The 25,302-nt window shown below is 51.4% G+C and overlaps 14 protein-coding genes across 14 annotated transcripts; 11 read left to right on the top strand and 3 right to left on the bottom strand.

Annotated features, from left to right (window-relative positions):
* Window positions 1–1,187: 1,187 nt before the first annotated feature.
* On the top strand, window positions 1,188–2,160 carry DACRYDRAFT_21403 (uncharacterized protein). Its single transcript, XM_040772379.1, has 2 exons — window positions 1,188–1,543; window positions 1,598–2,160. Exon 2 carries the CDS (start codon window positions 1,653–1,655, stop codon window positions 1,851–1,853), a length of 201 nt encoding a protein of 66 aa, XP_040629965.1. The 5' UTR covers window positions 1,188–1,543; window positions 1,598–1,652; the 3' UTR covers window positions 1,854–2,160.
* Window positions 2,161–2,465: 305 nt separating this feature from the next.
* On the top strand, window positions 2,466–3,228 carry DACRYDRAFT_21402 (uncharacterized protein). The gene is made up of 6 exons (XM_040772378.1): window positions 2,466–2,578; window positions 2,657–2,785; window positions 2,832–2,842; window positions 2,901–2,927; window positions 2,977–3,040; window positions 3,092–3,228. Exons 1-6 carry the CDS (start codon window positions 2,525–2,527, stop codon window positions 3,122–3,124), a joined length of 318 nt encoding a protein of 105 aa, XP_040629964.1. The 5' UTR covers window positions 2,466–2,524; the 3' UTR covers window positions 3,125–3,228.
* DACRYDRAFT_106246 (uncharacterized protein) lies at window positions 3,219–4,136 on the bottom strand (the record flags this gene model as incomplete). Its single annotated transcript, XM_040768232.1, has 4 exons — window positions 3,219–3,327; window positions 3,376–3,456; window positions 3,507–3,907; window positions 3,957–4,136. 4 exons carry the CDS (start codon window positions 4,134–4,136, stop codon window positions 3,219–3,221), a joined length of 771 nt encoding a protein of 256 aa, XP_040629963.1.
* A 149-nt stretch (window positions 4,137–4,285) lies between these two features.
* On the top strand, window positions 4,286–5,120 carry DACRYDRAFT_77922 (HIT-like protein). The gene is made up of 7 exons (XM_040776297.1): window positions 4,286–4,308; window positions 4,359–4,384; window positions 4,434–4,532; window positions 4,589–4,698; window positions 4,748–4,771; window positions 4,834–4,920; window positions 4,980–5,120. The coding sequence occupies exons 1-7, from the start codon at window positions 4,292–4,294 to the stop codon at window positions 5,031–5,033; spliced, it is 417 nt and encodes a 138-aa protein (XP_040629962.1). The 5' UTR covers window positions 4,286–4,291; the 3' UTR covers window positions 5,034–5,120.
* A 377-nt stretch (window positions 5,121–5,497) lies between these two features.
* DACRYDRAFT_50014 (uncharacterized protein) lies at window positions 5,498–5,686 on the top strand (the record flags this gene model as incomplete). Its single annotated transcript, XM_040774959.1, has 1 exon — window positions 5,498–5,686. A coding segment is annotated over one exon (189 nt), but the record flags the coding sequence as incomplete, so codon positions are not given.
* A 179-nt stretch (window positions 5,687–5,865) lies between these two features.
* Window positions 5,866–9,239, bottom strand: DACRYDRAFT_77920 (ARM repeat-containing protein; the record flags this gene model as incomplete). The annotated part of the gene is made up of 11 exons (XM_040776296.1): window positions 8,926–9,239; window positions 8,708–8,876; window positions 8,468–8,656; window positions 8,154–8,418; window positions 8,003–8,105; window positions 7,479–7,951; window positions 7,232–7,432; window positions 6,922–7,185; window positions 6,756–6,875; window positions 6,255–6,707; window positions 5,866–6,204 (listed from the first exon to the last, which is right to left on the bottom strand). Exons 1-11 carry the CDS (start codon window positions 9,233–9,235, stop codon window positions 5,866–5,868), a joined length of 2,886 nt encoding a protein of 961 aa, XP_040629960.1. The 5' UTR covers window positions 9,236–9,239.
* Window positions 9,240–9,587: 348 nt separating this feature from the next.
* Window positions 9,588–11,470, bottom strand: DACRYDRAFT_106243 (mannosyltransferase; the record flags this gene model as incomplete). Its single annotated transcript, XM_040768231.1, has 8 exons — window positions 9,588–9,863; window positions 9,912–10,034; window positions 10,081–10,258; window positions 10,305–10,547; window positions 10,605–10,794; window positions 10,845–11,016; window positions 11,068–11,203; window positions 11,256–11,470. 8 exons carry the CDS (start codon window positions 11,468–11,470, stop codon window positions 9,588–9,590), a joined length of 1,533 nt encoding a protein of 510 aa, XP_040629959.1.
* Window positions 11,471–11,787: 317 nt separating this feature from the next.
* Window positions 11,788–13,012, top strand: DACRYDRAFT_50092 (AAA-domain-containing protein; the record flags this gene model as incomplete). Its single annotated transcript, XM_040774966.1, has 6 exons — window positions 11,788–11,914; window positions 11,965–12,018; window positions 12,068–12,449; window positions 12,501–12,660; window positions 12,711–12,890; window positions 12,944–13,012. 6 exons carry the CDS (start codon window positions 11,788–11,790, stop codon window positions 13,010–13,012), a joined length of 972 nt encoding a protein of 323 aa, XP_040629958.1.
* A 327-nt stretch (window positions 13,013–13,339) lies between these two features.
* DACRYDRAFT_106241 (uncharacterized protein) lies at window positions 13,340–13,840 on the top strand (the record flags this gene model as incomplete). Its single annotated transcript, XM_040768230.1, has 1 exon — window positions 13,340–13,840. The coding sequence occupies one exon, from the start codon at window positions 13,340–13,342 to the stop codon at window positions 13,838–13,840; it is 501 nt and encodes a 166-aa protein (XP_040629957.1).
* Window positions 13,841–14,432: 592 nt separating this feature from the next.
* DACRYDRAFT_14994 (uncharacterized protein) lies at window positions 14,433–15,166 on the top strand (the record flags this gene model as incomplete). Its single annotated transcript, XM_040771065.1, has 2 exons — window positions 14,433–14,958; window positions 15,009–15,166. 2 exons carry the CDS (start codon window positions 14,433–14,435, stop codon window positions 15,164–15,166), a joined length of 684 nt encoding a protein of 227 aa, XP_040629956.1.
* Window positions 15,167–16,360: 1,194 nt separating this feature from the next.
* DACRYDRAFT_106239 (uncharacterized protein) lies at window positions 16,361–16,762 on the top strand (the record flags this gene model as incomplete). Its single annotated transcript, XM_040768229.1, has 3 exons — window positions 16,361–16,457; window positions 16,518–16,675; window positions 16,724–16,762. The coding sequence occupies 3 exons, from the start codon at window positions 16,361–16,363 to the stop codon at window positions 16,760–16,762; spliced, it is 294 nt and encodes a 97-aa protein (XP_040629955.1).
* Window positions 16,763–17,072: 310 nt separating this feature from the next.
* DACRYDRAFT_106238 (uncharacterized protein) lies at window positions 17,073–17,552 on the top strand (the record flags this gene model as incomplete). The annotated part of the gene is made up of 1 exon (XM_040768228.1): window positions 17,073–17,552. The coding sequence occupies one exon, from the start codon at window positions 17,073–17,075 to the stop codon at window positions 17,550–17,552; it is 480 nt and encodes a 159-aa protein (XP_040629954.1).
* A 910-nt stretch (window positions 17,553–18,462) lies between these two features.
* On the top strand, window positions 18,463–20,083 carry DACRYDRAFT_115329 (uncharacterized protein; the record flags this gene model as incomplete). Its single annotated transcript, XM_040769981.1, has 2 exons — window positions 18,463–18,568; window positions 18,631–20,083. The coding sequence occupies 2 exons, from the start codon at window positions 18,463–18,465 to the stop codon at window positions 19,428–19,430; spliced, it is 906 nt and encodes a 301-aa protein (XP_040629953.1). The 3' UTR covers window positions 19,431–20,083.
* Window positions 20,084–22,531: 2,448 nt separating this feature from the next.
* DACRYDRAFT_50321 (thioredoxin reductase) lies at window positions 22,532–23,927 on the top strand (the record flags this gene model as incomplete). Its single annotated transcript, XM_040774984.1, has 5 exons — window positions 22,532–22,681; window positions 22,736–23,156; window positions 23,237–23,467; window positions 23,521–23,685; window positions 23,734–23,927. The coding sequence occupies 5 exons, from the start codon at window positions 22,532–22,534 to the stop codon at window positions 23,925–23,927; spliced, it is 1,161 nt and encodes a 386-aa protein (XP_040629952.1).
* Between the last annotated feature and the right edge of the window lie 1,375 nt (window positions 23,928–25,302).

The raw sequence follows: 25,302 nt of genomic DNA, 5'->3' as shown, positions 1-25,302 counted from the left end.
ACAGCCACCCATGAAAGGAGAAGTCAGCCATTCCCGCCGCCCGCGAGTCTAATACCTCGCAGTCTCCCTTTCTCCTCGACTGCAACCCAGATCATATCCCCAATCTGCCTACAGCCGCATGTCAGCCTCGTACACTCTCAACCAAGAAGGGTCCAGGACGACCCAGAGCTGTCTAGCCCAGGACTGAGCGGCTACCGAGCGTTGTCCGTACTTTCGAAGGACGAGATTCTGTCCTGCCCCTTGCGACCTTTTGCCATTGAGATTGTCGAAAGCGCAGCCTATGAAGAATGGGACGAGCGAAATGAAAGTTGCGTGCGTTCAGGGTCATTGTAGCTGGATTGCCTCGTACAACCGCCCTGGGTTGGAATAAGCCACGTGGACGTACTGCTTTGGGTAAACACGAGACAGGAGGTACAATACCAGTTGTTGATTCGGGACAACGGCCTCCCGCTACAACTGGTTGTCATGCGTGCCCTGATTGCTATGAAACCAGCAATGGACAATGGCACGGTGCTTCTCCCTATTTACCCTGTGCTTCTCCCTTGAACCGTCGGCATGGTCCCCGGTACATCCCACAGACGACCTCGTGAGCCAGCGCCATTGTCCACCGATCCGCTAAACTACCCAATCAGATGAATAAACTCTAGTGTTTCAATAACCTGTCTTCCTCTCCTGGCTTAATCAATTATTCATACGACAATGGCCATTATACGGACATAACAAGTTTCTTAACCCCGTGCCGACTGTCCCGGTCCACCTCGGCCTTCCCGTCTTCCCTTGGACAGCAGCCTCGTCCCACGCGCCAACTGCCATTATCCGTTCTTCCTCCCTTTGCGGAGCTCCATTATCTTGCTTTCTCTCCCTCTAACGACGACATATTCGTACTCGGCATCTGGCGGCTCCTGAATGAAAGATCTGCACAATGCACTCGGCAGAAGAGGGAAATTGTTATCGCTGGCCTATACTGGTCACATCCCGCCCTAGCTCGATCAAGTCCAACATGTGTCGCTCCCTGGTATCTCAGTCTTTTAATTCTCCTCGAACAACTTGGTCGTCGGGCCAACTCCAGCTCTGCAACGGGTGGCACAGCGTTCATTCTAGTCCTGTCAGTGCCATTCAACATTGGCAAGGGCCTGTTGCGGTCTTGCTGGCGCACACTATGCCGCTTTGTGCCTTGCCCCGTGATTGCAGGGACTATTCGGTCTATACTCAGATACTCAGATGGTGCACCGAACTCTCTGCTTCTCCCGTGCTCTGCTATCTATACCTCTTTCCGTGTCTCAGGTAACCCTGAATGTCCAGTTATGCTTCGATTCTGCGATTCGACGGCTTTGTGCGTGCGACGGCGGGCATGGTCAGCAACTGTTTATGCCCGTGCACCAATTTTGGAACAACGCCGGGCCATTGTACTGCTGCGAGAGCAGAGGTATATAACCACACCCGATCGCGGTTGAGGGAGAAACAGTCAACTCCTCTCCCTCTTCGGTTTTCAGCATCTGTCTTCCCCGCTCGCCCTCTCCGCATTCGCTCGGTCCCCGTAGCCGTTCGTGCCCTTGCCCCCGATGTCTCGGACGATCACTGACAATCCTGGTTACAGACGTAATACTTCGCTTCTTCTTCGCATCCTATTCCAAGCCACCCACACTCCAAAAATGCACGGCTCCTTCACTGCTCCGGTCGACGAGTGCCAGTTCTTCACCAACTGGCAAGGACACACAGAGAAGACATGGGACTGCCTCATGCCCGAGTGCCCAGATTCCCTCAACAACAAGGCGCTTCGGGAGCGTATCAAACAAGAGAAGAAGCAGAGGAAGGCGGCCGAGAAGGCCGCTGCCGCTGCTGCCAGGCGCTGAGCGGTTCGATTCAGTTTAGTTCAGTTCCGTTCGTTCCCCCTTCCCTCCTCCGCCGGCACCCAGGGTGTGCGGGCGAGCGTGGTGAGTGAGGTACCCGATGTGTGTAACGACTGGTCGCAATGCATAGAGGACAGAGGACAGTCCTTCGATGACTACAGAATGTCCGTGGTCTCATGGTCGATCGATAGCACATGTACATCAACCATCTACCATCTTTTTCTCCCCTCTTCCTGACTCCTGTCTATCCGCATAATTGTTGTCTCTCTAACTACACTATACCTGTAATAGTCTGGCAGAATGTGACCCCCATCTTGCCCTTCCCAAATTCGTACATGGTGTAGCCCAACCTTCCCCACGCCCAAGCGGTGGTATTCGCTCGTAGTCACAGAACACATGGAAAAGGGGAAAGCTAATACTTACCCAACATCTATTGTTCACCGAGGATCACCTATCGCGGCAGATCGTCCGCATAAGCATCCGCTTCCCCCGAAAGGGAATGGAAGACTCCCAGGCCAAGGGGTTTACCCCCTTCACCTCCGCGTTCTCCGGCGTCGATCCTCCACACATACTTAACCCTACCGGCTAAAGCCAGCATGCGAAGCTCTGTCTTCAACGACCAGCAATACGATCCTTTACACCGTTTTCTTGTTTGACAATATCGACGACTAAGGATGGCCTCCAACCCCAGCGAGATCAAGGGCACCTCTATCCACCTCATCGCCCAGGTGCGTGGGAATCCGGATCTAAGCAAAGAGCCGGATTGGTGGTGCACGTGATTGTTACTGATCACTGTCAGCTGGTAGATGACGGCTAAGCCCGGTCAGGCGGAGGCGATCCTCAAGCATCTCAAAAATGTACAGGTTAATGCGCATTCGGATAACGAGCCCGGGTGCAACAGGTATGACGTGGTGAGGTACGAGGACCATTTCGCGGTGCGTCTTTCCCCTTTTGTCGAGGTAGGCGCTTATGATGTTGTAGGTGATTGAGAAGTTGGTAGCGTCGTTAATGTAATGTGACGTTATGGCTGACAAGATCTGATCATCACAGCTACAGCACTCAGGGCGACGTTGACATGTACATTCCCTCCCTTACCGCATCAGTCCGTTTGCTAATAACATCCTAGACACATGGCTTCGGAACAATTCAAGGCCTTCGCAGCTGAGGTCGAGAGCTTGACCGTTCCTGGGGTGAGCTTGCTTCCTCCTGACATCTGCACTTGCTGATGCGATACGGGGTAGACGTTCATCCTCAAGTTCTTTGGCGAGACCTGAAGTTGGCCGAGGTGCTGAAGAGGATAGGAAGCGTCGTAGCTAGTTGCAAGGCAAAGGCAGAGACAAACGAAGAATTGAATGAGTCGTAAAGATCTCATGGGTCGTTGTTCGTTTCTGGCGCAGCGGCCGCACGTTTCTGTTTCTTCCTCTCCCTCGCTCTGGCAGACTTGGAGCGCTTCTTGCTCGGTAAGGGCTCTTGATATCTGCCCGTGATGTTAGCTATCGCCCGGTGAAAGTAGAAGGGGACGTACGTTGCTTTCCCCACTGCATCGGATGGGAGGGGAACTTTCGTCAGCGTGATCTTCATATACGGTGTTCTCTTGATCTGCAAACTGTCGGGTGTCAGGTTGTAAACCCCTCTCATGTGTAGAGAGGGACTCACTGGTGCTTCCCCTCCAATAGCTCCAAAAGACTCAGCCCTGTCTGCCCTTGTTCTCCACCTCTATCCTCATTGGCCGTAACCCGCCCTTCTTCACTACCCGTCTGTGTAGATAGATCCTCTAAACATCCTAGCTCGTTATATTGCTTCAATGTCCATCCCCTCCTCTCGGGTTGAGGGCTGGTAGCCATAAGTTCTACAAACTCGCGTTTTATAATCTCGGCAACGGCTATTAGGCGGGGTATGCAGGTAGTACAAGGCGCAAGTGGATGTTGGGATGATGTGGTATGGGAGGGAGGGACTGGTTGTTCGATGGTGGGTAATTGAGCATCTGGTGGTGGCCCAGATGCAGGTTTGGATGAGAGGGGTAAGGTATGTAGCACTAGTGGCCGGTTGTGGGACTCCTTCAGTACCATCAGGAGGCATCAAGGGTTTGGAAGGGTAGATACGCACTTGGAGGAACTTGAGCGCGAAGGCAACGTATGTCCTGAGCTTGCCCTGGGCAGCAATGCGCATCAAGTGGGGAGTGCGGTCGTCCACCTCCGCCACTGGTACAGTGGGTGGCCCAGCACCTTCTAAGGTGACAGCTGCATCCTCAGCACGTTGGAGTGAGGTTGGAGATGGGCCGGACATCGCTGTGCTGTTGATGGTGGAGAGACGCGTTCATCGTCGAAAACGCGTTGGTGCTCCTCTCGGCTCCGGTGACTCCGGTCATCGAGCTCGTTACCCCGCGTTTCATTAGCAGTCAACTTGGAGCATAATCCACTACAACATTACCGCTAATCAACATGACTTCTCTCGCAAGGTACGCAACACTTGCAGTTGCTTCTAACAAGCACGCTCATTTTCCTCCAGCTGCATTTTCTGCAGGATCATCAAAGGCGCGTACTTCCAGCATTCACCCGTATACAACAAGCTAACAGTCTACAGGGGAGATCCCCTCCTTCAAACTCATCGAGACAGAGACAACCTACTCCTTCCTCGACATCGGCCCTCTTGCGCGAGGTCATTCCCTTGTGATTCCCAAGGGTGAGCCTGCTATCTCCCAAAACTACCGGAACTCGGAGCTAAACGCCAAGCGCTAGTACACGCGGAGAAGCTTCATGAACTGCCGGATGAGAGCCTGCAGGACATCCTCTTGATAGCGAAGAAGATCGCCCTTGCACTCGGGTGTGAGAACTACAACCTCCTCCAGGTGCGTCTTGCCAAACAGCATCCAGCTCCAACACTCACCAGGTGAACAGAACAACGGGAAGATTGCTCACCAGGTGTGCACTGTTTGCGATATTTGCTCAGAATGAGTAGCTAACGTATTTGATGATGCATTTAGGAAGTCGGACATGTGCATTTCCATGTTATCCCTAAGCCCGAAGCGTCAGCCAAAGAGGGCCTTGTCATCGGCTGGCCCCAGCAGAAGGTGCGTAGCGTATCCCACACCATCGTTCTCGTCGGAAATAACCTGATGACAACACACAGCCAAGCATGGACGACTTAAAGGCACTTGCGGAGGAGTTGAAGTCTAAGATGTAGAGACGTGTATGTTCGGACGTAGACGGAATAAAGATGGCACGAGGGCAATGGGTTGAGGGGTCAATGTATACAATGAGTCAAGCAATGAAAGAATAATGAATTTTGTGTTCTGGATACTCTTGATAACCTTCAGGTGATTGATTAGCCGTTTCTGTGAGGAGGTTGTCGTCCTGTAGTAGGCCAGGTAGTTCAAGCTGTTGGGTCTGAGGGGACGCATCTGTAAAGAGCACTGATGGTGCGTCATGATTGCCCGAACTCCAGTAAAACTCTTCCAAAAATGAAGTTAAATAATACCAGTTGACTGAAGAAATTCAGTTGCAAACCGTTTCCCAAGCACGCTCAGCACCATCAAATCTATTTACCAAAATTCGAAGCCGGCCCTAACCAATCCCCACGTCCGTGCACAACGGCGCTCGCGTCAAACGCAAATCCCAGTGCAAGACCCCTGCCCGTGTACTACGTTTATTGTCCCCTTCGGGGTGACATACGAAAAAATTGGAACGATACAGAGAAGATTAGCATGGCCCCTGCACAAGGATGACACGCTTTCCAGAGTGGATGCGCTCCGGCGCACAATATTTGTTGCTCTTTTTGCTTTTGAATATAGCGTATTTGATCTTATGTGTCCTGCGCGCGCCAGAACTGCGCGATAGCATATTGTTCTACATGACATTGTTATGTCACAAAGTGTCTACTCGTCGCAAAACATTTCTAGCATTTGATGCGGCCAGATTTAACAACACGAAAAGATGTAGTTCATTGCATGTCATATCTTCGAACTGACAGTGGACAATACGCGGTATATAAGCTAAGATTACACAATACAACAAGGCTATTCATCGTCTTCACCCAAAATAGAATCTACTTCATCCGCATCCTCGTCATCATCGACTGGCGCCGCATCCTCTTCGTCACTTTCTGCCGAAGAGGCCAAGGAACTCCGCACGCGTTGCCGAGGAGCTGTTTTCACCTTCGGCCTGGGAGTCGCCTCTTCTTCGTCATCTTCATCTGGCACCAATAAGAAGACGTCATCGAACAGCTCCTTCAAGGACGCCAGCTCTCGATATGCTGCTTCATCCATTCCTGTGAGCTGCTCGGAGTACTTCTTGTTCATGGCGTTCTGGAAACGAACAAACGCGTTTCTTGAGGTGGTGTCTTTCAAAGGCCTCCGCTACAGTGTCGGTCAGCACCTGCCAATTGGTGGGTTGTACAATGACTCACTGTCTTGACACCCCAAATTAAGAGTCCGATGCTTCTGATCTTATCGTCATCCACCTGCTCGGGGAAGTGCAACTTGTTCAAAAGCTGACAGATGGCTTTCCGTTCGTCCTTGTCGCTGGCATCCAGCAGATATTTGAGGAGATCGATCGCCACGTCCACATGAACGGAGTCATCCGCCTTCATTCCATCGATCTGGACCACTTTCTCTGGTTCAGTCCAGTCTACAAGCTGTAGTCCAATTTGGCTCTGCGAGATCATCTCTTGATCTTCTTCCAGATCCTGGCGAACCTGCGTGAGGACTTCCATTACCGGAACGAATATGTGCTGCATCTTCTTCTGATTCTGTGACGCCGAATAGCAGTATACTGGGAAGAAGTAGCTCAGGCATTGACGCAGAGCTTGGTTCTCGGCAGTCTCGGGCGAGAGATACATTAGCACAAGGCTTTGGAGGATCTGATGATGGCATTAGCAGAGATATCGATGTGTTAAGGCAGAGCATACCGTTTCATCGGTCACCATCCCAGAAAGCATGAGCTTTGCGATACCCTCACAAGCGACAGCTTGCACATCCGGCAACTCGTCTGACATCACATGCAGCAAGAAGTCATTTGTGCGATTTTCCTATCCACGGTTACCGTGATATCAAACGCATGACGATAGCACTCACTCCATTAACCATGAAGAAATCTGTTCCGTGAATCATGAGCATGTCAAAGATGGCTTTCAGTGCTTTGCACTTCATTTCGTCGGAAGCTGTTTGAACTTGGTTCATAAAGAGTCCAAATGACTCTTTGGCCGTATTCTTGTCGATCAACGAACAAAGTCCAATGCAGGTGAGACCTCGTTCGCGCAACGCGGAATCCTTGCTTCGGACGGCAGGAATGATGAGTTCAGGTAGTAAACCTTGAAACGCGGAGTTCTCATGCAGATTCTAAAAGCGATCAGCAACTGTATCTGCACAGTGACCGGGCGCTTACAGAGTTCACCCGTTCTAGCATGGCAATGCATAACTCAAGACAGCGCATGTCGATGAATGCCGCTCGCTCTTTCTCAATCTCTTCCTCCTCCTCAGTCTTTTGCACTTTCTTCCGGTCTCGTGAACGTGAGCGGTTTTGAGAACGGCGAGAGCCACGAGAGATTTCTGATGCCTCCTCGCTGCCAGCACGAGAGAAGTCACCCTAGAAGTGGTCAGACCAAGAGCGAAATCAAATATGTGTGACACACGTCATTATCTTCAGGATACTTCAAATCACCGACAATCTCCACCACCACTCGAATTAAGTCACGCTCACTGTCAGACAGCTTGCTCATGATGTCCATGCATCTTGGAATGAGCGCTTCCGGTAAGCTCGGTTGGCTGAGCATGTCCCGAATAAGGCTGAACATTTTTCTTCTGCCGATTTCGTCTGCGTAATCGAGGTTGACAGCCAGTTTGCACAGCTCTCCAAGCATGAATATTGCCTCGTCCTTTGCCACTTCTTGGTTGGCTTCCAGCTCCGCTCCTTGCGCGATGAGCGACTCCTCCCCCAGTGTGATGTCCAGAAGCCTATTGTAGGCACTCTGTATCCGGAAAGCGAGGGCAGTAACAACGGGGAGAGATAACTCCAGGCGCGCCGTATCTTTAATTGAGATACAGTGATCAACGAAGACGCGTGCGAGAAAAGCCTTTTCCGCGGCGATCGACGACCAGAATTCCTCTTTGTATAGCCATCAGTCAAACATACCGTTCTTCAAATTGACAAACGCACCATCAAGTTGGGCGGCATCTAGAAGCTCTGGCCTGGTGACGAAGACACTCAGTAGAGCATCTTCGGCAACCCTGCTGCTCACGACGTCCAGCATGCGCAGGAACTACAGAATGTTAGATCAGGTTGAGGCAAGAAAATACTCTCAGCCCACCTCAAGCAAGTCCTGATTTTCCACCCACCCAGCAACCATCTTGCCTGCTGCCCGACGGACGCTCTCCTCGCGATCCCCAAGGCCGTTGCGGATGGCTTCCTCTCTTTGAGCAATAGACATCACCTTCGCATTTGGAAGAGCAGACAGAGCTGCAGTGTACGCAAGACGGCGAAGAGTAGTGTCAGTGTCTCGTGTTCTGGACAAAATATCGTTGAGCGTGGTTGGAGAAGGCGGTGTATTGAGGAGGGCAGCCCTTCGGACCTCACTACGTGAGTTAATGAGAGTTGGGTTATCTTCATTGATGGAGAACGTACGCAGATGGATCATGTCTGAGCACCCCCAATAAGATCTCTTGCACGCTTTCCTCCCCATCCGCCAGATCCTCCTCTGTTTCTCCGGCCATCACTTTGGACAAAGCAATGACGGCTTGGACGCGAACGGCGGGCTCCTTGTCATGTGCACGCTCGAGGAGAGCTTCACGTAGTGTCATGAACAAGTCCTCACTGAATGCACGTGTCAGACATACGATCTACGTCATGAAAACCTTCCCTTACTCTAGTTCGCCTAGGGAGGAAATCATCATTGCAACCAGTTGGACACATCGGTACCGGACTGATTTATCTTTTGCTTCGAAACCTTTCAAGAGATGCGACAGCAGGAACGCAATCAGTCGCGATGCTGGTGTGTCTTCGTCGTCATCCCCGTCCGTTGCCTGCTCGGCGGCTGGCGGAATGTAAGCTGAACTCATGTGCCGGTCGGGCACTCCGCATACCTTTTTCCGAGAGGAATGTCACAAAACTTGCAACATATTTCACCACCCTGTCCGCCTGCAGGACACCTCGCTTCACCTCCAGTATCTTGTCCACGATAGAAGAAAATGCATCATTGAAAGCTTTTTCCCCTGTCAACCTGATGCCTTTGCCGTTGGGCAGGGTCTGGGTCACCGCGGCACACTGGAGATGAATCTTGTGCAGTGCAACGATATTCTTTCGATGATTCGCAGTATTGTGCTGAGATTGGCTGAATATGGGCGGTAATGCAGTTTGAATATCAGGCAGCTGGGGAAGGAGTAGCCCGGGCATCCTGTTGTCGAACAGATACTCTGAGCTCGCTCGCTGTTAACTGTCCTCGACGCGGCATTCGACGCGTCGATTTCCTGACGCCCACATCACGTGCTTTCTTTGCTTCCATACATCAGACGACCACAAAGACACTCACTAGATTTCGAACACCTAGAGCACAAGATGCATGTCGCCAACTCTTGATGTTCCGCATCGCCGGCTGTCATGGGCATGTGACCGACAAATCCACTCGTTCTGTATACTAGAAGCTGGGCATCTTGAGGAACATACTGATTACACCAAGTGAGACATTCCAGTCCGAATGCTCACCTGTCGGTTACTGTATCGGGCTATTATAATATTGTTTGAATAACTACCTCCGCCTCGACCGTAATGCGTCCAGCTCTCTCCAACTCTCATCCCATCCCTTGACAAACTGCTCAGTGGAGAACTTCTCGCTTGCCAATGCTCTGCCTCGTTTGCGCATGGACAGTTGGGAAGATGGGCTGAGCATAAGCGCCTCGTCCAGTTTTCGCGCGAATTCGGACGCGTCTTTCGCGTGAAAACCGGTAGGCTGCCCTTGATATGGTACAACGATATCGAGGAATGGACCGGCCGATGCATGCACAACAGGTATGAGGCCAGCCGCCTGGGCAAGGGGTGAGGCAGTGAACCGCACAAATGCAGAGGAACGGACCAAGAATTCGACTACATTTATGCCAAAATGTTCATCGATCATGGTGCTAAACCCGATAGATGAGCGAGATAGCCAGCCTTGCACCTCCTTCCATGGCGCGTTGACCACAAATTCGACACTTTCCTGGGCGATTTCAGAGCAATTCAAAAAACGGAATTGAAAGTCCGACATTGACACCGAGCTTCTTAGCGAGCTGACGCAGCGATTCCACCCGAGCTGCATCCTCGTCGTTACGGCTGCTGCCCAGCAGCACGAGCTTAACTTCATTAGCTCCATTTCGGTATTCGGGATTCATTTCCAGTAAATCACGCATGGCGTAGAGTTGTGTTGCGTGTTCTTTCTCCGGTCTAGGGCCACGTCAGTGGAACGGCACGGGGCGGTGATGATAAATACCTGAACTGGGCCAGGCTCATTATCACACGCTGTCTTCCTTCGAGCAGGAAATTTTCGAGACCATGGGTATCGCAGGGCGGGTATACGATCTTTGCGGTTTTGACAAGTGTTGAACTGAATGGCGTATTTTGACTACTCTTCAGGAGTGAATCGACGTGGCTTTTGGTCCATGTTGAGTTGGCCATCAGTACGTCAGCTCTGTTCAAGGAAGCGGAATACAGCCAAGCAAATATATGATAGTATCTGTCGAATGGCATGAGCGATAAGCTACATCGATTGATACACGGTTGAAGATCATACAGAAGCTTGCCTGAGCTGAGTAGGCTGCTCCGTGCTACTCCTCCAGTATTCGTATGTCCGGCCTTTCGATCACGCACGCGGTTGAGCATGTCCGTACTAATTGTGGGATAGTGTACATATGCTCCTATCGGAGTGCTGGAAGGTGCAATGGCCCTGACGACATGGAATGTGAATGCATAGCCCATGGTGTCTGCGAGTAAGTCTCAATATATGCGCAATGCAGGAAGCTACTTAACGCACCGATATACACGTCTGGTATTAGTTGTTTCATTGCTTCATAACCGAGCACCATGGATCCCAACGACTGTCCAAGCAGAGTGAAACGTGGCCAAGCCTTGTCCTCTACCAAATGTCGTGATTTTAGGTAGGCCAGGTGAAGGGTGTCTGAGCGCAATGAGATGCCAAAGCGCGCCTGCTTCATCATCAAGCTTCGACGCCCAGCTATAGACGTCGTAGCACTAACCTTGACCTTGTCGACAATATCTTCTTTGGACGCGTCTGTGTCTCCGGTGTAGACTACGGAAACGATGTTCGGCGCCGTCTTTTGAAAGTGCTCGACAGCCGCCCAAAGCACGCGTTCACCTCCACCTCCAGCATTGCTATACGTGATATTGGCACTTAGCTCAATAATCCAAGGAAGTTCGAGCTAACCAGTAAGGATGGAAGAGTCCGACAAAGGTCTTGTCGGTAATCGCTCCAAGGATACCCAGCTCTTTTAGGATGGCCCGCCTCTTGTCATCCGTCTGTAACCGGCACTTTAACCCAGCAGCATATACACCAGATACAAATGCAAACAAGACTAGAACAGCGAAGAGATCAGGAACCAGGACTGCCAGTATTATAGCCTCTCTCAATTGACCCGACATATGGAGGTTGAGAAGTAGCCTGACTGCCGCTCCAGGGTCCACGTTGCCGTGATCCATCAACAGCCGAGCCACGTGTCGGATTCCGGCACACGCGGTCTCTTCACTGGGGTTCGACCGCAGACAGATTCTCTTCAATCTCATCCTCCTTTACTGCATCTTATCTCTAACTTTGCATCCTCTGTATCAATATGGTCAACAGAACGATACCAGCTATGGTCTTCGATGGTACGTCGTCTGCGACTGTGGTGTAAAGTACTGCCCTTACTGATGCGTTCGTAGTCACCTTGCTTGCTGCAGGGAATGTTGCGCTCTTCTACATGCTCCGATATGTCCTCAACAGACTGGAGCCGACGAAGTCAGAAGAGCGCTCAGGAGCAAAATCAAAGTCTGCAGCGGTGCTCAAGCGACTTGGACTGAAGGATCTGCATTTGACAGAGCATGAGAGTACGGCGTTATTTTGTCGACATTACACATTCGCTGACGGGCACTATTAGCTATAATAGCGGCAGAAGTCGTACATCCGGACGATATCAGCGTACGTTTTGAAGGTGCGCATAAATACGAATTATTCGACTATCCGTATTTACACCTATCTAGATGTTGGTGGACTCGACCCGATTATCGTATCGCTCCGCGAGACCGTCATTTACCCCCTTCGCTTTCCCAATCTTTTCCGCTCTGCATCCAATTTGATCAGTGCCCCTAAGGGCGTCTTATTATATGGGCCACCAGGTTGTGGGAAGACGATGCTCGCAAAAGCGCTCGCCAAAGAATCCGGTGCAACGTTCATCAACATCACTGCATCCGTAATAACGGACAAGTGGTTCGGGGAGAGCAACAAGCTTGTGGACGGACTTTTCAGCCTTGCAAGGAAAATGCAGCCCAGCATCATTTTCATCGATGAAATCGATACCTTCCTGCGGGATAGGGCTAGAGGAGACCATGAGGCAATGGGAATGTTGAAGGCAGAGTTCATGACGTGAGTCCCAAAGCGAGAGCATCTGTATGCGTTTGCTGATGCCTGTATCAGCCTTTGGGATGGGTTGACGTCATCCGATGAAACTCGCGTCCTAGTCTTAGGAGCGACCAATAGACCCGAGGATATCGACCCCGCAATCTATCGGCGATTGCCCAAGCGGTTCGGTGTCGGGCTCCCAGATGCCTCTCAGAGACAAAAAATCCTGGAACTTGTTCGTACATGCCCACGTATATGCATGCTATTTACTTATTGTAGTCTCAGATGCTCAGGAATACTCCTCTTGATCCAACATTGGATATGCAAGAGCTAGTCAGAGAGACAGTGGGTATGTCGGGCAGTGATCTAAGAGAGTTGTGCCGTGTGGCAGCATTGGCTCCTGTACAAGAATTTATGAGGACGAGTGGAGGAACGGATGAGCAGATGGCGGAGGCAGTAATGAATGTACGTCTTTCTCATCCATTGCCCACTTGAGCTGTCTGTTTATATGATGGCAGGACTTCAAGCTACGACCATTGCGCATAGAGGACTTCCCTGTCCATGAGGTGAAGGACCTGGCAGCGTAGAGCTCCACTTGTATCAACATGTAGAGGCCTTGTACACATCTCCTGGACTGAAACCCTGTTTACTAATGCAAACCCGATCTATGTGTGCAGCTCGAGACTTTCGGAAATCTCTGGAAACCCGCCGATATGCAGCAAGATCACATGGAGTGCTTTGCGGTGACGTCGGAGAGTGAAATATTGGTGCGTGATATGAAAGTGATGTGACTACACGTTGGAAGGAATCTCCGCCGATAGGAATATCTCTGAATTTTCAATAAGAGGACGCGTCTTAAACTCGAACCATCACCTGCACGCATATACTCGGAACTGTCAATGGAAGCCAGCACAATGGACGCGGCTAACACGGTATACAATACGATAAACGACTTCTGCCGCCAGCTCAAGAAACAGAAGAAGGGGATGAAGCAAGAACTTGAGGAGAAACGCGTTCTGATCGGGAGACTGACCGCTGAATGTGATTCGACGGCCAATAAGCTTAAAGACCTCGACTATGAATGTAAGAAGGTGGAAGAAAGCCTGAAAGCCGCTGCTTTAGCGCGCAGTCAGATCGCATCCCTCCTCGGCCAGACGCAGGCCTCTGATGCCTCTAGCACCCGAGAGGGAGTCACCGGCAGCCCGACATGTAGGGCGCCATCCGCGGGTGACGATCGTATCAACAGCCAGACCAGCAGACCAAGCCCCCCTACCCTCATCACTACGACCCCGGTTTTGAGCACGACGAAAGGTGCTAGCGTGAAGAAGCGAAAGTTCGACGATCTGTATGTAAAGGAAGAGACAACGCAAGACACTGGCAAGCCTACGAAATTGACGGAGGCAAAAGGTGCATAGAAAGGGTTTCAAGCAGTTCAATAAGCCTGATTCATATAGCCGTTGATCACCCAGAATTTGATGAGCTGCCTACATGGGAAGAAGATGAAAACCCCGTGGGCGTGCCAAAGCACCCCTTGAAGCCGAATCCCGCAAGATACCAGAACCGACAGGGCGATCCGTCCAATTGTTCACCCCGGTTCCTTCCTCTGTTGGTAGCAATGCAGGCTTTGCGAGCCTGGCACTCACTCAGAATACCACCGCTGAGTCCTGATAGAAACTCTGCGCATATACTTCAGTGGAGTCACTATGGCTCTATATCACTATCCCTTTCATTCCAGATACCTTTTTTCTGTACATGAACCTACCAGCTAAGTGGCTTTAAAGATGTGACAATCCATGTGCATTTTGAGAAGGACAACTCTCCAATCCTCCAAAAGAGGGTTCCTGTGAGTTGTCCGTAGAATTGTGACTTCGTAAAGATAATCGCGCCGGATCGACGCTGTATATCACAGCCCCACAAAATATAAAAACACGCCATTTTTCAATTTACCTCGCCACACCTCTGACTCGCCCCCGTACCATTTCATTCCGCTTTGCTCTGACTCACTCCATGGCTACATCCGGACATGACACTGGACCCAACGTCCAAAGAGTAGAAAGCAGTCGCTTCATGTTGATGGAGAACAAAACCAATCAAGAGAAGATTGTACAGAAGAGGAAGTCGAGTTGCGCCAGGCTGGAAACGGAGTTCAAGAAGGCCCAAGATGCATGTATTGCAGAAGAAAAAAAGCTTTCCGACATTTGCGGAAGACTAGCGAGTACCGAAGACGAGTTGAAGGCCGCTCAGCTCTTGGACGCGATCTCACACATGTTGCTGCAAAGGACGCTCTCCCTGAACGCTGAGCGGGCGATGCTGAACAACTCAACATCCACTCATGATCAGACAAAGAGAGGAGTCAGTGAACAGGACTCCGAGGATAATGCCGGAGATGAATCTCCCGCTACTGAAGACATCGAGTTGGAGAGCATCGGCGACGAGGCAGAAAAATCTGAGGAAAACGAAGATGCTACACCATCTGAGGAAGTGCCCAATACACCTCCTTCCAGCCAAGCCCGGAAGCGCACCCACTCCACAGGTGAGCGAGGTTCTGAACGGTCCGCACCCAGCTATATGCGTCCTTCCCAGGAGGCGCCGGGCAGAAGACACCTCAAAAACGCGTCAGGCCATCCAGATCTCAATGTGCCAAAAAGAAGGTTCGCTTCTTTAGCCCGTTAGTTACGTTTGACGAGAGGATTGAAGATTTACGCGACGATCAGGACGATGGTTCCACGGCCTCCACGTAATGATCACGCGTGAACATTCGACGACCCCCCGTTCTTTGCATCTTCGCTGCTTGTTAAGGGGTTCAAGATGGCTAGTCATAAGAGTGGTTGAAACACATTGAACCCTTTATTGCAAAGCAATATTATAGCATGACTATGAGAACAGATATGCCCGAGACTGAGAGCCTCTGTGCCTTGCCTGGTGGTTGGGAGTGTACATTGTTTCTGGCTGAGATGGCTCCTTCCGACATCAGGACAGCAATGGTCGATGCAGTGAACATCATGCTAGCAAAAATGTGAACATTATCGACCGTGCGGGTTTCGACGCAGATGCATCACATCAAGCACCCTCTGGAACCAAAACAAGCCTCTGTCCGACCATGTTGGAGCGAGGGCGGACCAACTTTCCTAAGCAGACTTGACAAGATTTATATCTTGTCTCTGAGAGCTGGATGAAGACGCTTGAACAAGACCGACCAAGAGGGCCGCATGGCGCGTGCGTTGGGGTTGGGATTATCAGCTTCAATCAGAAGAAGCGAGCGCATATAGTCAGCTTATCAACTGATCCACGTATGTTGTTATTACCTTTCGCGGTGTGCGGAGTAGTAGGAGGTGGAAGTGCTTGAGGAGATACTTGTCCAGAGTACTAATGACATAAGTCAGGCAATGTGGGATGTTTTCAACGCTGCGTACCTTGCATGTAGGGGAAGCAGAACCAATTGTCCTCGTGAAGAACCGTTTATTTTGGCCTGATACACATCCTATGATGGCGTGAGCGTGAGTGCGAACGATCAAAGAGAACAGCACCGTGACGTTACACGGCGTGCAGGATGCACGGACGCAAAGGCTAGCTGAGTGTGCTCTAACACCTGACGATCACCTTCAATATCGACATCTTTGTCCTTCACCTCGATGAGAATCATGGCAATCAGTAACACCACAAGAATCAAAAGCCGCCTCGAAGAGTTGGAGCAGCACAAGAAAGAGCTCGAGAAAGCCGTAGAAAGAGAACACGGTCTCATCGAAAGAATCAAGCAAATATGCGATAATAGAACAGCCAAAATTGTCCACATAGACAGCCAGTATTTTTCACCAACGCTCTGAATGCCTCGGCATTCGTCGATAATGCAGTGGCGGTCATGGACTCTGAGAAGACTCAAGAACCGCCATCTAGTCCGCCTATCCCATATCAAGGAGCCGACCATCACAAGATCCATGACGGATGTGCATACAAGCACGTCCTCCCTACGAAAGACACCCAAGAGGAAGCATGCGGCGGCCGCAGATGAGTATACTGTGCCGACGACGCAAGGTGAGATATCATTGAGTTCCTAGTTGGCATCCACGAGTCAAGCCTAAGCACATCCAATAGAACCGTCCTTCACACCATCTGCCAAGCGGCACCGCAGCATGCCGGACTCGGTCGAGACCCGGCGCGGAAACGATGTGAGAACAGACGCTGGGACCACCGATCCACAGGAATCCGACGTGCTCGCTCCCGAAACTCCACAAAGCGAACTGGAGGGAAATGTGAGCTTAAAGATACTGATATGGCAATTTCGTAACTGACGCCAACAGGCAGTTCCCATGAAGGCTGGCCTAAGTCAAGAGTTTTGAGCCCCGACAGTGTATCCTGAAACTTCAATCAATCGTCTGTCGTTGAGGGGATGAACAGCTTCCTGAATATCCGTCTGGCTCTTGACCACTGTATTAGTAGCCTTGTACATCGTGATTCATTGTCGTCAAGCTTGCATAGGTGCTGTTCATGGGAAGAGATCTAGAGACGTAACTTTTTGCGTCGTCCCAATGTTTACGTAACTGGGCAACGCGGCACCAATTCCAAGAATCTTTTCTCCAAAATCGCGATCAAACAAAACCTGTTCCGCACCAAGACTGGGACCTTTCCTTGCATCAGACAGCGAAGAGGATGGACTCCCAAGATATAAAGAAGATTCGACGCTGTAATGCAGAACTTCAGTGCCAGCACGACGAGATTGTTGCCGACATCGAAGAACTGCGAAGAGGACTGCTTGATGCGGAAGACGAGGTTCGGAGGCGCCGTTCACGGCTTGAGCAAGCCGAAAAACGCGCTGTTAGGATCAAGAAAGACATGGCTCGAACGAAGCAGATACTCTCCCAGATTGAACAAGCCAAAGCTACCCTGGCTCTCATCAACAGGGGGGAACTTCCTGGGCTCGATGTACCTGTTAGATGGGAAGCGCGAGCACGACCCATGCCACGTATCGGGGGAATGGAATCACTTGACACACCACGGGTCGTTAGCGAGTTCAAGAGCAAGACCCAGGAATGGAATCGCTCGGCGGCCACACAGACACTCCGACTCTGTCTCCGGACTACCATGTTGAAAACGCGGTCAACGTCAACGGAGTTATCTGCCACACTCTAAGATGGAGTAGAAGTCGAAACGATATTTTCACAATGCCTATTTCAGTGTCAGGGCCATGTACACTTCCCGACAAGCCGGGGATGAAGCGGAAACATGGGGATGAAGGGGTTAACCACTCCACCCAATCCAACGGGACTGGAAGGACGCAGGAAAAGTCTGATGAACCCAAACTACCGACTCCTGCTATCACGTACAGCATGGATCACAAAAGGAAGAGGTCACCAAGTCTACCAACGAAGCCTCAATCGATTGCGCACAAATCGCCAGAAGGGGAACCATAGCACTTCGCTGTCAGTTTTGTAAGTCTATGATTGGCTGCTCGTTACGCAGCTCCCCAAATCATTCGCGTACGTTCTAACGAACAGCGTTGACGTAGGCTGGACGAACAAAATGAGTTACATGATGGTCCGAGGGCATAATGATCCAAAACCGCATGATCGTATTATACCTGGTCAACAGGTTGTGTTGAACATGTTGTACTTTGGGCTTTGCCAAGTTGAAGTCTGGTCTCCATAGTTGTTGATAGAAATGGGCATGCTTGATGTTTTTGAGACAGCCAGATTGATCACGAAAACTCGTGTACATCGACACTCGTCGATGAAAACTTTGAGCCTCCACTGTGATTTGCCTAGACATGTTGTGAGCTTTTTATTTTGAAGGACTGAACAAACTCGAAGTGAACATTCTTGGTGTTGAACGCTGTGTTATCAAACTTGTTCAGCGAAAAACTTTGTTATCAAGCGCGCATAGATGTCTCATGAGGAGAGACAATCGTCTCGACACAAGTTTACGTCACCAGAGGCAACCCATCAACACGGCATCAATTCGAAGTCTCTTCAGAAATCCAGATAGAAAAGAACTATCTGATCGGATTTCTACCCATATTTCTCTACTTCAGACGTCAAAGACGATGGATTTTCAAGACATCGCGAAGATCGAACGCTGTCATGAGGAGCTACAGAGTCAGCACGACCGCCTTCTGGACGACATCAAGGAGGGGCGCGAGGAACTGCTACGTGCGGAAGAACACGTTCAGAGGTGCCGCACACAGTTAAGACAGTCTCAAGACAGTCTCAAGACAACGCACACAAGACCAAGAAGGACATCTATCGAATGAAACAAATACTCGGCCAGTTTCTGCATGCCAAACATGCTGTGGCGCTCATCAATAGAGGGGAACTTCCCGGCCTGGGTGCACTTGTCACCCCGTCGAAAGCAGAACAGAGCACTAGGTCGCCGGCTGAGTACATCCAGTCCCCCATCACCGCAGAATCGAGAGGGTCGGAAGACAGGGACTTTCTTCGCGATAGCACTACAGGCCCTTCATCTCCGCACCAGCGTGATACAACAATCGATAACAACAGCCAGAGTGTCGAACACACGCCAAATCCCACGGAAAATGGGAACGACGTAGATCCGATGCCAGTGCAAGTACCAGTTCGTTTGACAATACCGGAAACACGTACAGTTCCCGACAACTTTGAGAAGAAGCGTAGACATGAAGAGGATGAAGCGCTCACAGTTCCCGAGAGGGCGGAGAAGAAGAAGAAGCATGGACATGGAGAGGATGAAGGAGCGCCCACAGTTCCCGAGAGGGCAGAGAAGAAGAACCATAGACATGGAGAGGCGCTAACAGTCCCCGAGAGGGTGGAGAAGAAGAAGAAGCATAGACATGGAGATAATGGAGCTGAGCACTCGAGAGAAGTGCATAAGAAGAACCAGAAGCCTCGTCATGCCGAAAGAGACGCTGCCAATACAGCCAGCACTGCTCATGCGACGGCGTCGCCACATGGGCGAGAAAAGAGCTCATCGAAGCAGACGGGGCCAAAGGCAGAGCCGCAGGATATCACACTAGTGAGTCGAGACATTCAACCATAATCGGTCGTTGCGGCGAATCAAGCACCTCAGTCTTAAGTTCCGACGGCGAATGTTGGAAGTACGTTCTACAAAAGAACCAGCTGGCACTGTTAAGGTAAGCCTGCTACACAAGTTGGTGCTGACTCATCACTGATTATACCTTGCCAGCTAGCTTCATGGTTTCGTGCATTGCATGTTGTTACTGGAACAGGGTTGTCGATATATTCTGAATTTCGGCAATAACGAATTGACCGACAATCTCCGTAGCTGATTGCAGCAACGTTGAGTGCGAAGATTGTTGATGGACGGACTTGCTCTTGATCTGAGCCACTGGAGGAAACGCAGCGCCCAATTATCCCGACTGGAAACCAGTTTCCGTCACCGATTGATATCCGTGAGAATTATCTTGATCACGAGTGCACTACCCGTGCGCGAACAGATAAGATAGTCGGCTCGTTTCTCGTTCCGCCACTCGGTGCATATCAAGGATACTTGATTGTTCTCGCAGCCGAGTGGTGATTCCCGACGGTAGAAGCCGTGCGCAACACTTTAACGGGGACGAGGCCAGGGCCTGGCATAGCACGCATGATAAGGTCCATGCCTGGCTCCCGGTGACTTGCGCTCCGCGGAGGATTGGAGAAGACCAGGTTCTATTTTGAAATCGACGTGTTTCCTTGCAGAGGGGGTGATTCGCGATGTTGGAACCTTTATCGCGCAGCGGGTAGCCTCGGGCTGCGGAGCGTCGCGGAGCCAAATCTTCTAGCGCGAATTTGACCGATGGAGCTGCTTCCAACTTGGTGCTTGTGTTCCAGGAAGCGGGATACATGTACAGCGGAATGCTTGATTGGGAAAAGATGGCAGGAAGAAACCGAGCCGTTGGACATCGCAACGTCGAGAGCGCAACGAGGCAAATTGCGTTATCCCCCAGATTGCGTTATCGCCAGGCGCCAATTGTCGGTGACATTTTGTAATAGCGTTCTAGATCTTATCGCCCACCAGGTCACGAGTGAGGAATTGGCAGGATTTTGCAAGTTGACGAGCACGCCTTTCACGCGCGGCTGCCGCGGTATTAAGCCTTTAAGGATGGGGGGCCGTGCGGCTTATCGCCCGGTCTGGCACGGGACAGATCACGGACAGAACCCCTGCGGATGAACGACCAGAAACTGCTCGGTTCCTCGGAAGTCGCACCTGTGGGAAAGCTTTCCGAAACTGGTGACAGCGTGACAGCGACGAGGGGTGATTTTCCGCGACGTGGATGGCGTTGGTTGCTTGGTTTCGGAACAGGAGACGCCCATCAGGCTAATAGGGATGTTTGATGGAGCGCCCAATCTAATAAGCCGAAGACGCAATCGTGAAGCTGGCGCAGCTCCCTGATACCTTGCACCGACGATGATATTCCCAGTAGTCCTCGGGGAGTGTACTTCCGTGGAGTTTCGGGCACTGGGAAGCACGGAGAGTTTGACGCACAGGTTTTCCGTTAAACAGTTATTCATGGGCGATTGTATCAACTGTTGAGGATTCATTTACGTATCATGGTTGGCTTTCATTCACGTTTGAACTTTTTGATCGAGTTTTCCGTAGAGCGCTCCTGTCGCATCCTTTGTTGGGAATGTACCGTCGGGTGGAGCACATGTGAACAAGCCTAAACTCCGCACAACAGAGCTGACCCGAAAGTCGTGCCTTGTTCGGTGCCATTGGTTGTCAAGGGGTTCGTGCCATGTAAATCTAAGCCGGTGATCGAGCTTTGGAGAAGAGAAGCCTGTGCTGGAGAAAAGATCAATGAAAGTCCGAGTGTTGTCGAATGAAAGCGGGTAAGACCTGGCGTCTGATCGGAGCGATCGCCCCGAGGGGTGATGTACCCGGGCCCCCAAGTTACTGGCAGGTGCCGGTGGCGGTGCCCACCGCCACGGGCCGGAAGCGCTGCGGAGACGAGGAGGCAGAATAAATCAAAGAGGTAAGAGACACCGGTAGAAGGGGGACGGGCTGTGGGAAACGGACGCCGGACCGCGGGGCCTCGGAGCCACGGCTCAAGTATCAATCGACCGCCAACCCAGAGAGTTGCATCATTCAGATCTGCATGCCGACGGCTGCCTATCATCCTGTTGGGAAAGAATGGCCCGGGGTTGCTTGTGTCCTGAAGACGAGTAAGTTTTATGATAATTTGACCGGTGGTCGACTCGAAAGGGGAGAAGAAGAAGAAGGTGGCGTGTGAAGGAATGAACAGCGGGGCTTATGGCGGTGAATGGGAGTAAGGGCCCCGAGATGAGCGATTAATTGATGGAAGCTGGATGAAGCCGCGGCGATAGTGGGAAGTGCGCGGAAGAACCTTGCTTTGTCAGCAGGGCTCGACGAGATGGTTGTGAACAGCTGGAATGGGTGAGTCCAACCTTGGAGCCCAGAATGTGCTGGATCGGCACGGCTGATTGCATTATGAACGTTGTCTCTGCGGGGCACCGAGTACTGGCTGACCGAGGGGGAAAGGAGCCGAGGAGAAAGGAGGACAATTCCGGGATTGTTTAAAGTGGATGGTAGGTCTTGTGCAGGGAGGAGAGGTGTTGAAGGTGAGAGGAGGGAAGCAAAAAACTGTATCACGCAACCGAACAAGCAAAGGGTCAATCCATCGCCCCCTTCCCCACCAAGGGACCCCCTCTTTAGTGCACACAGTACTCCCCTCCCTCCCTCTGGCTTCTCCTCTCTCCCCCCCTCTCCTGCTCACCTGCCTCTTACAAACATCTAACCCGCTCTCCTTCTCACTCTCTCCCACCTTCTCCCACTTCATCCTCCTTCTATATATTGAATCAACCTCCACTCAACCATCCCATACTCGTACACCAACCTCTCTGCCTGCGCATACACAGCGCATGATAGTGACAGCAGCTCGCTACCCTTCCCATCTCTGCTATCACTCCTCTCGTCGAATCACCGCCTCTACTCTCATCGCGACGAGCGTTCGTCTCACTCGACCTGTACCTTCACGCTCACTATCTTACTCATCGACCTCGTATCGAGACACGCGTTCGACGTTCTCTGCACACCCTCTGTTCCTAGCAGGCTTATCCGCAACATCCCAGTTACTGGACTCAAAAGACATCGCATCTCAGCAAACCCCTAATCTCACAACCATGGCACCCATTACCTCCTCAAAACCGACCTCCCGTCGTCCTCGCAGCAAGAAGCGTCACTCCAAGGTCGTGATCATTGGCTCTGGACCGGCAGGGCACACTGCAGCGATCTATTTGGCTAGGGCAAACCTTAATCCGGTCATGTTCGAGGTGTGTCCAGTCTGTAACTTAGAGATCGATATATGCTGACACATTTGTTAACAGGGCATGCTCGCAAACGGCCTCGCAGCAGGTGGTCAGTTAACGACCACGACCGAGGTCGAGAACTTCCCCGGTTTCCCCCAAGGCATTGGCGGTATCGAGTTGATGGACAAATTCCGGGATCAATCCGCGCGCTTTGGCACGGAGATCATCACCGAGACGGTGTCGAAGGTGGACCTGTCCGCACGGCCGTTCCTGTACTGGCGCGAGGGCGAGGAGGATGATTCTGCCGCGGCAGAGACCTGCGATGCGGTCATCATGGCCACTGGAGCAAGCGCAAAACGCATGCACATCCCTGGGGAGGACATCTACTGGAATAGCGGGATCAGCGCATGTGCTGTGTGTGATGGTGCCGTACCCATCTTCAGAAAAAAACCGCTTGCTGTTGTCGGAGGTGGCGATAGCGCCGCGGAGGAAGCGTTATGTAAGTGTTCCTGGCCATTCATTTCCACTGCGCGGTGCATTATATGAATGTATGCTGATGGATTGCATTGCATTTCACAGATCTCACTAAATTCGGCTCGCATGTATTTGTTCTCGTCCGCCGCGATCAACTCCGCGCTAGCAAGATCATGTCGAAACGACTGAGCTCAAATCCTAATGTCACCATCATGTGGAACACGATTGCATTGAGTGCTGAGGGTGATGGGAACCTACTACAAAATCTGAGGATAAAGAATGTGAAGACTGGTGTTGAAAGCGACCTGCAGGTGAACGGGCTGTTTTATGCTATCGGTGAGTGTATCATATCACGCATCAAGACCTTTGCTCATAATCGGGGAATGCAGGCCATACCCCAGCAACCGAGCTCGTTAGAAGACAGCTGGATTGTGATGCAGACGGATACATCATCACAAACCCGGGCACCGCGGAGACATCGGTACCGGGAGTTTTCGCTGCTGGTGATGTGCAGGACAAGCGATATAGGCAAGCGATTACCAGTGCTGGGAGTGGTGCGTCACGTCACTTTTTCCCCTCGCATATACTTACCTTTCCCTCAGGGTGCATGGCTGCGATGGAAGCTGAGAGATTCCTGGCGGAGGAAGAAGATGAGCTCAAGATGGAGGAGGCGAGCTTGGCAACACCGGTATCTACCACAGGGAGCGACAGCTCGAAATCAACCGAGCTCAACGGGGTGAACGGTGTACACGACATCTCACTCCAGGACGATTCACCGGAACCGCTCAAGGCATGAGGAAATACCTCTGCGCCGTGTCTGGGCACGCCGAGGCATCAAATGGCCTCCACGTGCATTTCGCTGCTGCTGTTGCATCCAACGAGCCAACCATCATCCTCCGCCTATACCCTTAACCCCCTCCACCTACTTTCCTCTTTTTCTCCCTCTGGGTGTCAATAGGACCACTGCTGAACGTTTCACGTTTATCCGACTGTATCATCCGCTGGATGCTGTCAATGTGTTTTCACGCCTATACTATTTCCTTGCGTCCACTAGAGTACAGCACTTCCAACAACTAGCTACCTACCAAGATCCTATGTGTAGTACTAGCCTCTTCTCTTGACGTACATACAGTAAGAATCCATTACAGAATGCCCCATCTGATACATACCAATGAGCGTATCTCCTGTGCTGCTTTTCCGTGCGGGAGGTATCTGGCCGCTCCTTTCCTCCTCGTCCGCACTCTCTTTCCGCCGGGGCGCCAGCTTTCCACCATCTCAGGAGCACCGCGGCATACCCAAGGCAGATAAAGACGCCAGATGCGTTCCCCCACCCGGCCAGCTTATCCAACACTTGATATTTATTCTTAGACTCCCGGTGATGCAACAATTGCAAGTGCCGGTCGCCAACCCTGAGGAACATGAACATGAACAAGAAAGAACATGCACAACTTCCAGCTTCATCTTGTATCCTAGGCCTTCGCTGTCACCCAGTTTGGCAACTTCCTGTCATCTGCACGCTGGCTCTGATCCAACACCGATCGCGAGCGTGGTCAACCCGTTCTAGAAGAGGCAGGGACCACGGGTCGGGTCCCGAGTGGAGGCCCAAGGGCTAGTACTACGAGCTGCGGGCTGAGCCCGAGGGCCGCGCCGATCTCCATCCCATCTTCATCCCGGTTCGGCCAGCACACTCAGGCATCCTGCCCCCTGGCGAGTCATACATCGTACGACCGAAGGAGGGAGAGACCATGCTTCGTGCTCGGAGGCTGGAATTCTCGTTAACGTTGTTGGGAATGTGAATGCCAGTGGGTGCGCGGATTGGGTTCTGCCTTGCAATTGTTTGGTTCTGCCTATCTGGTGCATCTCGATTTGCTTGATGGCTCTCTGGACTGGGACTCTCTGCGCGGTCTTCAAGCGTGACTGGCGTCCACGGAGGTCTAGGTTGCTTATCAGCAAAGACCATGCGATCTTCCAGGAATCTCTCCAGAGGACGTGATTGGATAGGCTCTGTATCTTATCTAGTCTATTCAACAATGACTTCGACTACAGATCCCTGCTCTTATCGTTAAGATGTATCATAAACTGTGGTTGCTAGTAAAAAGAGGAACGGAAAGAATACGCATTTGGAAGAGAAAGGTGACTGAAGTTACTGGGCGGAACGACGGTTGAGAATG

This window comes from Dacryopinax primogenitus, assembly GCF_000292625.1.
Source record: "Dacryopinax primogenitus strain DJM-731 SS1 chromosome Unknown DACRYscaffold_6, whole genome shotgun sequence".
In the NCBI taxonomy this organism is placed as follows: domain Eukaryota; kingdom Fungi; phylum Basidiomycota; class Dacrymycetes; order Dacrymycetales; family Dacrymycetaceae; genus Dacryopinax; species Dacryopinax primogenitus.
The sequence above is the reverse complement of the archived record's forward strand: the minus strand, read 5'-3'. Positions and strand labels throughout refer to the sequence as shown.